We start from the raw sequence: 11,796 nt of genomic DNA, 5'->3' as shown, positions 1-11,796 counted from the left end.
ACATATTCCCTCTCACAACCTACAGCCCCAGAGACCTTTCCCAAGTCACTCCTCATGCTACTTGAGTGCCAGTGCACCTCATCAGGCTGACACTGCTCTTCTCTCTGTAAGTTGTCTTCTTCACTCTGCTTCAGGTCTGACAATTGACACTGAATCATTTCAATGCATTTCTCAATCCACTTAGACTCCAACAGCCCATAATGACCCACTTCCACCACAACCCTACTCTGCCTGGACACCTTCCTCAGCATAGGCATGTTGTGACAATGTGTACAAAAGTTTGTGACCGCTACCTCCCCCAAGTTCTGGGTCCCTATCTAGTAACCTTTTCAAGGAGAACTACCTTGCTCAGTCCAAATGACTTCTAGGTTGAATTCTTAGGGAAGTAATAAAAAGAAGAAAACTGAGATGCTTCTCATTTTGATTTATGCTAACTTTTCATAGTTTCTATATCTTCTTTAGTTTTTAAATATCATTTTAAACTGTCGCATTGAGTTTTACTCTCTTTTTGAGCCTTATTTTTCTGGTATGCTTTCATTTTCTTTAAGTATAGTATTCAGTTAACTTTTTCTACAACATTTTTATATGGGGTTCATTTGAAGACCTTTCATTTTACATATGCTTAAATTAAAAGACCTTTTATAAAACTTAAGAATATTTCTGCAGGGTAATTAAAGTAGGTCAAGGGAGCTTTACTAATGTTACCTTTTGGGGCCTAAGAGGGAAGTTCTAAAAAAAAATGATCTCGGTATAGCAGAGAATCTATTACCATCTATAAGATTTGCTACCTCTTGTCCTCTCCCTCACCAGTTTCTGAAGTTTTTCTAGTAATTCCATTTTTCATTTCTAACCATTTCTTTGTTCCTTGGAATTAAGCTGGCTCTGATTTGAATATTTGGCCCCCAAGTCATGCAGAAGTTTAAACCCCTTAACTATAATTTAATGGCACTAGGAGGGTGAAGACTTAACGCAGTTATGGTGTTTAAAAATGTTGCCTTTGGGAAGTGCATAGATAAGATTAGGTCATTTGTAGGACAACCATGACTAAATTCTGATGGTTTCATAAGAGAGAAATAGACACACATGTGTACTCTCTGTACACTTCCTTGTGATGTGGGCCAGCTAGAACATCATCAGCAGAGGAAGAACCAATTGTGCTTACTCAGTCTTCTACTGTGAACCTTCAAAACTGTAGACCACAATAAATCTCTGTCTTTTATTTTTCTCCCCCAGAAACCTTTTATTTAAGAGACACAAATTTCATGCATTTTATAAATATAACTTTAGAAGCATAGTGATTATTCATACCCTACACGCCCTCCCACCCATATTCCCACACTTCTTCCTTTTCTTTCTCCTATTTTCACTCTTATTTTTTTACTCAGATCTAGTTTTAACTCATTTTATATGCATGAGATTAATTCTATTCTAAGTAAAGAGTTCAACAAATAGTATAAAAAAAACTGTTCCTAAACAGTCTAGACAAGGGCTGTTCAGTGTCATTGCTTATCAACGTTTCAATGTCACTTCTATAGATTAGCTTTTACGTGCTCTATTAGTTAATCACACATCAGTGAGAAAATATGGTATTTGTCCTTTTTTGGACTGGCTTATTTCACTAAACATAATGTATTCTAGCTGCATCCAATTTGCTGCAAATGACGGGATTTCATTTTTTTAAACTGCTGTGTAGTATTTTTTGTGTACATATCTCATAAGTTCTTTTTTAAAAGATTTATTTATCATTGTAAATATTTTTGGCCATTTTCCATATCTGCATGATGTTATCCTCAGACATGGAGCAGATGACCCAAGGCTCACTGGGGGTTCCAACTAAAATCTGAGATCTTGGCAGTGTGTCCTCCATGAATAAACAGGAGTTCCGGAGGCCCATCTTCTGCATCTTCTGCTGATTGTTCTTCTCCAATTTTACTTAAATCCCATACATTCAGGTGGCGATCAGTACCACTTGAAGCCAGAATAGTTTCATTATGTGGAGACCAGTGGACCTGGAAAATTTCATCCTTATGAGATTCAAAGGTATGAAGTTTTAATTTCAAGTTACGCAGATCCCATAAAGCTACAGTCTTATCAGCAGAGCAAGTTGCTAGAATAAACTCGCTGTAGGGATTGAATGAGAGGCAGTTGACCTCGGCGGTATGTGCATCCACCAAGTGACTCGGCTTGGAGGTGGTATTGGACCTGGTATCCCATATCATAAGTTTCTGATCATCAGCAACCGATCCAGACAACGACTCATGGAGCAGGTTCCAGGCCACATCCTCCACAACAGCCGAGTGGCCAGTGAAGATTGCTTTAGCATCCACAATTTTGCCTTCCTTTGGTCCTGCATTTATATCCCACAGACAGACAGTATGGTCATCAGATGCACTTAGGAGATGTCCACTCAAATTAGAATTCCAGGAAAGACCATAGCCTTCCTTTTGGTGACCTCTTAACACAAGATCAGGATTGCATTCTCCGCTTGGGTCTGGTTTAGCAGGGTGTTTTGTATAGTCAAAAACCAAGACATCAGAAGATGGTGTTTTTGTAGCAATGATATGAGGATTCTGCGGCATGTAACAGGCACGGTTTACTTCTCCTTCGTGATTAATTTTAATTTCACATTCAATTTTTCCTGTTACAGAACCAAAGCCACCAAATTCACCCTTGTCACTATCATAGTGGGAAGCGTCAAACTGCGCATCATCATTGGGAATATGTACTCGAGCAACCACCAGATGATTCTGCTCATCAGATGTGTGAGTCCCCAGGACTAGCCAATGAAGGGCATGATCTTTTCCTTCCGGTTTAGTCACTTCAGGAAGCCACTGAACCGTAAGACTGGGCCACTGCAGAGCATGGGTCATAACCAGGTCATATAGAAACGGTGTATTCTTCTTCCAGATTTTATACTCTTCGTTGATGACGCGCTCCTCCACAGTATCTTCAAACATCTCTTTACTTGCCATCTTGCGTCGGGTCGAAGCAGCCTCGGATCCCCTCACTAGACAAGCGCAGCCCGACCGCTGGTGCACCTGCCTTTTTGTTGGCGTGTCACGCAATCTTAGCTTTCAAAGCCTGAGCTCCGTCTCGCTGCCTGGGTTCTGCCCCAGACGCTGCGCCTTTCTCTTCTGCCTCTCCTAGCTCACGGATACCGAGGTCTGAGGCGCTCTTCTCTCTCACTGTAAATATAAAAAAATCATCAGAGTCAGAAGTCACAACATTGGAACTGGAGGGACAAGGATCTTAAACCCAAAGTGTGAGAAGTTTCCTGTTGAATGTAATGGTAACATGGAAGAATGCTTGACTTATCAAGCACCGAAAGGCATTGTATAGTAAGAATTGTGAAGTGGGATGGCTGATGGCGGTCTTCACCCTCTGATTCTAGCACTTTGACCTGAGCTATTGCGTACTGTATCATATTGTAGCTGTTAGGGAAGAAAAGAATGTTGCATAAGAAAGAACATCATCATTGTTTTAAGATCCTAAGTAGCAGGGTACTACTGCCTTGGGTTCAACTGTTTAAGTCCTCATTTTCTCAAACTAAGTGCTTGCTGTTCCCAAATATGCAACAATAACTTTTACACTTTTTCCTTCCAAAACTTTCTTGATTGGCTTTGCAGAAATAAAGTTTTAAAATAAAAAATTATTTATTTATTTGGAAGGTAGAATTACAGACACACACACACACAGAGGTCTTCCATCCACTAGTTCACTCCCCAAGTGGCTGCATGGCTGGAGCAGATCTGATCCGAAGTCAGGAGCCTGGAGCTTCTTCCAGGTCTCCCGTGTGGGTGCGGGGGCCCAAGGACTTGGGCCATCTTCTTCCCAGGCCATAGCAGAGAGCTGGATTGGAAGTAGAGCAGCTGGGGCTCAAACCTGTGCCCACGTGGGATGCTGGCAACACTGGCAGCGGCTTTACCCACTATGCCACAGCGCCGCCCCCCTCCCATAATTTCTTTATCCAGTCTTCAGTTGACAGACTTCTGGAGGTGATTCCATGTCTGAGCTATTCTGAATTGAGCAGCAATGAACGTGGGGGTACAGATAACTATTTCACATTTGATTTCATTCCTCTTGGTTAAATTCCCAGGACTGAGAATGCTGGGCCATATAGTAGGTCTATATTGAGATTTCTGAGGTATCTCCATATTGTCTTCCACAGTACCTGGAAAACTTTACATTCCCACAAATAGTTGATTAGGGTACCTTTTCCCCTACATCCTCACCAGCATTTGTAGTTTATCAATTTCTGTATGAAACCCTTTCTAAGGGCAGTGGGGTGAAATCTCAATTGTGGTTTTGATTCACAATTCCCTTATGGCTAGTGATCCTGAGCATTTTTCATGTATCTTTTGGCCATTTAGAGTTCCTCTTTTGAAAATTGCCAGTTAAAGTCCTTTGCCCATTTCTTAACTGAATTATTTGTTTCGTTGTTGAGTTTCTTGAGCTCTTTTCATTTAGATCATAAATTTGTTTCTGATTGATTCTAACCAATATGACAATTTTCTGAATTCCATTTTTAACATATCCTCAATCTCTTCTTCAGTTTCTATTATTGGAGAGTTGTAGTGTTCCTTTAGGGGGCTCATAGTGTTTTCCTTATTCTTATTTAAGTTTTTTCCTTTGTTTTCAGCATTTGTCATTGCTTTTCTCTTTAATATGTGTCTTTGTGCTTGTGGTGAGATTTCCCTCTGCTATGAGCTGCTATGTGTCTGTGTGTTGCAGCTGGAAGCACGCAGCTCTGCCTCCACATTCCTGCACACATCTTGATCACAGTGGGGCGGGTACCAGCGCTCTGGTGCACTAATCCCCACCTACTGCGGCTGGGCTCGTTTCTCATGGTGCATGAAACAAGGCAGAGATTTTGATATTTAGGACTTCTTGTTGTGCAACTTGCTTGGTTGGGGGGAATTACTCTGAAAATGTTGTGATCTTCATTTCTGGGTGGGGGGTGTGGTGAAGTGGCCCCCACAATTGATGGTCGTGTGCACAGGAGGCAAATGCTGTAGCCCCCTGCTTACATTCGAAGATGTAAACGAGCAATGTAACTTCTCCCAGTCAGCTGCAGGTCCGGTTGGGGTAGGGGGAAGACATAGATGGACAGGGGCACGCCAAAACTCTGTTTGTTCCCCTATACCCTCTCTTTCTTCCCACTTGGAACTTCAAATGCAGTTTACCAGGCTCCACAGCCCGCTGCTATCCGCAGCTCCTTTGTCTGGGGACTTTGCATCTCACCTGGTCTGCTGCAGGGGAGGTGTCAGTCTCCCCTTTGGCTTCTCAGCCACACCTCTGCTGCACCTCCACCACTTCCCTTTCTTTTTTACTCCCTTAGGGTGGACCTGCCCAGTCTCTGTTGGACTCTTGGTCTTCTCTGCGTGAAATTCTCATGGCTCTGTTGCTGGCTTGTATCCCTTCTTCTTACTATCTATTTTGCACTGGGTGACTCAGGACATCCTGTTGCTATACCACCATCTTGCGCCCCCCCCCCCATTTTTATTGTTAATAAGAGACATTGACTCCAACTGAACCAAGAAAATTAAAAGGAGGGAAAGGGTGCAGGGATAATTGTAACATGAGACAATATAGCCAAAATTTCATGGAGATGCAAGACAAGAAACATGCTAAGGCCAGGTTCAGGAACATTGGAACTGACTGGTTAACACTGGAGGCTTTACCCCAGTGGTTTATCAATCTTCACTTCATGCTTAGTGATTGGTAGGTGTCAGTCACTCAGCATCTAACTATGACTCTTCCTGCTACCACTTCCTTTGTTCAACAGTATGCTGTATCTTTTCTCTAAACATAGTTTTTGTTTCAACATAATTTACTGCCTGTGACAATTCTAGGCACTAGCTACACATCGCAGTAACTCTTCATGAATCATTTCTGCTTCAGAACCTATAGCCAGTGTCTCCTTTTTGTCCAAATAAAATAATTAACTAGCCCCGAATTGAAGCATCTACCATATTTTCTGCTTCTCATGATGTTAAGCATAGCAGTCAGTCTAACACTGTATTCTTTGGAGAAAATTCAATCAGGCATATATAGCAAAACTTTTAAGATTAATTTGTAGATTTAAATATGTTATTCTATCTATGTAAAAATAGCATTATAAATATCAACTCACTCACAATCCTGTATTTCAAGAGATATCCAATGAAATCTGAGGTAATATTATTTTTGAGTGTATAGTTATGTGGCTAAAAATAGATACATTAGTGTCTGTAGATTCTAACAAATAAGAAAGTTAACTTGACAAAACTGTAAATCCAAAGTGAGTGGATAGATTAACTTTTTCACTTCATGTCTTGGTATGTTTGTTAAGAAAATAACTGATGAATATCTGATAATCTCACTCGATATTTTCTGTTGCAAAAGTGTGTCAATAGATGAAAAAACTCAGCTTTTATTAATGAGCACACCAAATGCAAGGTAGTATTGGAATATTTTGAGGATAAGTAGCTTTCACATCAAAACACGAAGTAATGAGCTGATATTCAGCCAAGTGCCAAGAGCTCTCCTGTTACATTTAACGTTGGCCATGACAGCAAGGAAGGATGATTAGAAACACAGTGGCCTAGAGCAGTGAAGACTAGAATAGCTGTGGTCAGCACACTTCCCCAAAAACGCTGACAGGCTCTATTACTCGCATAAGTGCATTGACTCTTCCTGTCACTTCAATTAGAGAACACCACCTAATTTCATCTTGACTTTCCCAAACTCATGCAATATACAAGCCCCTTCTATAGCCCCTGCCACATACATCTTCTACTCTCCTCCCAGATATTTCTCCTCACATTTCCTGTGATTCCTTGACCCTACATTTCTATCCAGTCTGCTTTCCTCTCATATTCTTCCAGAAGATCTACAAGGAAAATACTTTATTCCCATTGTAACATATGTTAAAATTTTGATTTTAGCCCAGGTTTAGCATTTTAGCTGAGGTTTAGCATTTGAATTAGCTCAGGTAAGTAAAGATTGCCAGAAGGCATCAGATAGGAAAGACTGGAGAATCCAGCCGAGAGTAAAAATTTGTTTTTTGACCTATGACTTTACCTTTTCCTATTGGATCATACACACTGGAAAGATAGAGTGTCTGTAGGTAGAACTACTGGGATAGAGAAGAAAGTAGAGTCTAGACTTTGAGAAAATACAAGGTGATAATGTTGCTTTTGGGTAAGGAAAGGCCCAGACTTCAGGGAGATACAGTCTAAAAATCATAATTGTCATTTATATTCTTATATATAACTATTATTTTACAGATGTATCTATATCTTCTTCTCTGACTAATCTTGAAATCTCTTCATTATTTCTGCCATCATTACACCTGTCTCTTTCCGTGCAGCAATGGGTTTCTCTCAGGACATCATGAAGTAGTTGGAACATTCCCTCTTCACAAACCTTACAATTCAATGTTGTATAACGAAATAGGTATAAACCTAAAGAGAAGAAAAGCAAATGTGACCACATTGCCTCATCTCCTCATTTTCCTAGGAATGGCTTCTATCCAGAATCTCTTCAGGTTTCGATAGACAAGAATGGACCTCAAGGCTGTGTCTAAATCTCATTTATGTCTCCCTAGATGTAACCAGGCAAGACATCTGCCTCCCGTGTAGCTCCTATGACCAGGTTGGTGTATGGAGAATCCCATATCCTCAACTAGTCTCATAAACCCAGGTTCCCGCTACACCTTGATTGTCAGTACTGTGGGCACCACTGATGATATGTGTGTCTCTCTGTAACCTTGCTTACCTGAAAAGCGATCACTATAGTAATAGTGATTTGTGGCACAACTCTTGTTTGTCGAGTACACATTAAACTTCCAGCAACTTTTCATGCCACCGTGGCATATGGCTCCATCAAAGTGATCACATCGATTGCAAAACCGAATAACTGAAAAAATAAGGAGGCTTTACAGAAGGGCTCCAGGAAAGTAATCATGCTGTACAAGTCTATCCCCACTTGTAAACATTTATACTAGGGTCATAGACATGCCAAAAGGGAAGTGGACACTCCTCTGAACTTGTGTTGTATTGTCCCTTGACTGGTGACAGCTATGACCAATACTCCCCCAAAGGAATCAAGGACCATCCATTGCAAGTATGGAACAGAATGAAGATACTACAGTAATGAGTGAGGAGAGTAGATGGTAATCAGTGAGAGAGAGAGAGAGAGAGAGAGAGAGAGAGAGAGAGAGATTGTGCAAAAACTAAATGATGATCCCTCTCATTGTGAAATTATTTATCCAAGAATTGCAGGTCTACTACACCATACGTTTGTTTGTCAGGACTCTGTCTCCTGTGAAGAGAAGAAGAAAAGTTCTCCATCAATACTTTTACACAAACATAAAAGCCTTTTGTAGAAACCACTTTCTTCCTCCCCATACATTCTCTTGTCATGCATCCCTGCATCCCTTTTTCTCACCAATGAAGAGAACTATGAATATGCCCAGGAGAAACAACCGGAACATGTGGGAGCCCATTTTTGAGAAGGTCCTAGCGGTAGATTCCAGCTGTATTTATTCCCACCACCTGCCCTGAGGCATCCCCATAGAGTCAGAGAGTCATAAATTTCAGATCAAACCACCTAATTCCTCTCTACAACGTTCTTAGAAGAGGGTACATCCTGTCTGTGTTTGAATTCCTCCAGCTATTTGGCACTCAGCCCACTGAGACACCACATTTCAATTTATTAATCTATCCCAAGAGATTAACTCATGCTAGTGTACAGTCCTTCTCTTCTGTGTTAGGAGTCTTTTCTCCAATTGATAGTCTTCACAAATGTGTCTAATTCTACATGCACATGACATCCTTTCAAGTATAACAGATCCGGAGTCACCGAGCACCTGAGAGTGAGTGACTTAGTCCCATTCAGCATACAACAGCACCCTGGGTTCTCAGCTTGGTGTGCCCTCCATCAGGACAACATGCCTCACACAGCGTGTGGCCTCGGGCCAAAGCACAGCAGTCCAGCTACGTCTGACCGCTCAGTCCCTGTCTGAGGGGTGGTTAGGGCGGCAGAGGAAGAAGAGAGGAGGGTGGACGTCACCTTGGTTTCACCTGTGCTTTACTCATTGATTTTTTGGAAAAGATATATGTATTATTTGAAAGGCAGAGTGATAGAAAGAGGGAGACAGAGATTTTCCATCTGCTGGTTCACTCTCAAAATGTCATCCAAGCAGCCTGGATCCTGGAATTCCAGCTGGATCTCCATGTGCGTGGCAAGGGTCCAAGTATCTGGAATACCTTTTCTGTCTTCCCAGGCACATTAGCAGATAGCTGGATCAGAAGCAGAGAAGCTGCGACTCTACCCAGCTTTCCAACATGGGATGCCTGGCATGGCAAGCAGCTGCTTAACCCACTGTGCAACAATGCTGGGCCACGCCAATGACTTTTTTCAAGAGAAACATAGACCATGAATGATTCCAGCTGGAGAGACTTACATTAGTATTGAAGAGAGGGCAATGTAGATATATTTACAATGATCTCTAGAAATAGCATGAGCAGGGAAAGTTAGGGAGAACAAGAAATGAGTTTTCCCTCTGTTGAAATCTTTACTTAGTATATACTAAGTTGAATTTCTGTATATAAAGAATATTAAAAATGAATCTTATGAAGAATGGGATGGGAGAGGGAGTAGGACATGGGAAGGTTTGTGGGTGGGAGTGTGGTTATAAGGGGGAAAACAGATATAATCCAAAAGTTGTACTTTTGAAATTTATATTTATTAAATAAAAGTCTTGTAAAAAAAAGAAATAAAGAAATGAGTTTTCCAATGGTTGTATGCTTTTCCCTTACTTCCTCCAGCAGATTTCCTCCTCTTTCTCCTATCAGTATCCACTGGCTCCATGAGGAATCTCCTGGTCTCCATCTCAATACAAGAACAAAGTACCCTGATCAGGGTACTTAACACGATTTGTCACTCTGCAATTTCCTTGGTTTTGTGCATTTTGTTTCTCTCCCCTCAGGAGCAGGAAACCTTATGACTGCTTTCACTCTGAAATTCCACTCATTCTTTTCTCTTTGGTATCTGCAGTCACTTCCTGTACATAGCAGATCCTCAGGATATTTGATGGGCAAATGTACAGCAAGAATAAACACTGGGAAGGTACGAAGGCAGGGGAATTGTGTAAAATCTTTATCCTGACAGTCCCTGGTCCAACTACAAAGGATGAAATCGCTGGCCTTCACTTGGCATCAGTCCAGGAGGGAGGTAGATTGCCCTGTAGTGGGGAGTGAGGGAATCATGTATCCAAATGCATTCATCACAGAGCGCTTCACCATAATCCCGACTATATGGAAAGTCTTCCGTGCCCTGGGATGGAAGTAATGATGCTCCCACCAGCTGTGTGACTTGAGACTGGTTATTGACCTTCCCCGAGCCTCTGTGACCGAATAGGTGAAGACAAGGACTCGCTCAGGTCTAACTGAGGTCCAGTTGCCCTACCTGCCTGGATCCCACCCCTGAAATCTTGGCTCTCCATCTCCTCCTGCAAGGTCAGCTCAAGGCACTTCGTGTCCAAGCCCCATTTCCCTTCTCTTCACAGCCCTCCAAGCTCTCTAGACTCAGATGTGAGAGCAGAGGAACCATAGAGTCTAAGGTCCAGTTTCACATCAGAAGCAGGACTCACGTTAAAATGCCTCCACAAAGGAAATGTTGAGGGGGTATGTTGACCAAGTCGGGGCCTTTGAATATGAAATAGGGCCAGAGATGGATTCTAAGTCTCCCCCCACCACCACTTCCACAGTTCAGCTCCTGCCCCAGGCCCAGTACAAGAGCTTAACTTAGTGAATTTGGTAAAAATAACTGTGGAAAGGCCCAAATACCAGAGCAACTTTGTTTGCCAGAACTCTTCTGAAAAGTTCCTCCACGGCCCCTTCCCCCGTGGCTCTGCCGCAAGTGAGCCACCAGGACCTCAGCCCCTGAGGGGGCCTCTGAGGGGGCCTCTCCCTGAGTCCATTAACCCTTGAGAAGCTCTCGAAGGCCCCCTCGACCTCCAGGCCCTCAGTGCAGCACAAGCTCCACATCTGGGATGACGAGAACTGGAATGAGAGTCCTACAAGCTGCCCCCTCTGCTGTCCTCAAGCTATTTGCCGTGACTGCTGGGCTAGATGTACCTCCTACACCCTTACAACTGCAGTCAGACTGGAGAAGAGGGACTGGGGGTCACATCTTCTTAGGTGTTTTTCTTCCCTGAGAAAATCCCTGGGCTACTTACTGTGATCATATTGACCACCGGTTCTTTGCAGTGCCCGAGTGGAAAAGGAAGACCCATTGCATGCAACAAAAGTTGTATGGGAATCATTTTTTGTTTCCTCCAGCAAAACTAAACTGAGTGCTCCTTCACTTGTACTCCCTGTGCCAAGACCCAAAATACAGAATAAGATAATAGAAGACTTGGAATTTGAAATTCTTGGGAGCCATACAGACCCTGCAGCCAGAGTAATTAGATGTGTCAGGCCACTCAGGCCACTCATAGAGGTGTCCTTCTGGTCGGGCAGTGGCCAGGGCCTACAGGTAGTGCTGTGCCGTAGGAAGAGAAAGAATCTGGCAGTGGGTGCATCTGCAGGCATGGCCCGAGAAGTCCACTACCAAGGCTTTGATTGGAGTTGTGTGTTGGAGTGGGCAGGAGACCAAGAACAGCTCCTTCCAGATGGCCTTTGAAGTCAGGAGCTCTGATGCAGAACAGACTGGTTTCTCGTGGACAGGCAAGCCGCTAGAAAATCAGTTCAACTATGGTTCACTGAGATGGGGTAAGAGCTGGGCCTGTGCAGCCCAGAATACCTGAAA

At 42.7% G+C, this 11,796-nt stretch overlaps 2 protein-coding genes across 2 annotated transcripts; both read right to left on the bottom strand.

Moving 5' to 3' along the window:
• Positions 1–1,735: 1,735 nt before the first annotated feature.
• LOC133763539 (histone-binding protein RBBP7-like) lies at positions 1,736–2,980 on the bottom strand. The gene is given in 2 exon segments (XM_062197296.1): positions 1,736–1,825; positions 1,827–2,980. Coding segments are annotated over 2 exon segments (1,236 nt in total). The 5' UTR covers positions 2,973–2,980.
• A 77-nt stretch (positions 2,981–3,057) lies between these two features.
• On the bottom strand, positions 3,058–8,476 carry LOC133763985 (prostate and testis expressed protein 13-like). The gene is made up of 5 exons (XM_062197652.1): positions 8,431–8,476; positions 7,759–7,899; positions 7,267–7,445; positions 7,063–7,114; positions 3,058–3,185 (listed from the first exon to the last, which is right to left on the bottom strand). The coding sequence occupies exons 1-5, from the start codon at positions 8,474–8,476 to the stop codon at positions 3,058–3,060; spliced, it is 546 nt and encodes a 181-aa protein (XP_062053636.1).
• Positions 8,477–11,796: the final 3,320 nt, after the last annotated feature.

The sequence above is a fragment of the Lepus europaeus genome, chromosome 7, assembly GCF_033115175.1.
Source record: "Lepus europaeus isolate LE1 chromosome 7, mLepTim1.pri, whole genome shotgun sequence".
Taxonomy (NCBI): Eukaryota; Metazoa; Chordata; class Mammalia; order Lagomorpha; family Leporidae; genus Lepus; species Lepus europaeus.
This window is presented reverse-complemented; position numbering and strand designations above follow the sequence as displayed.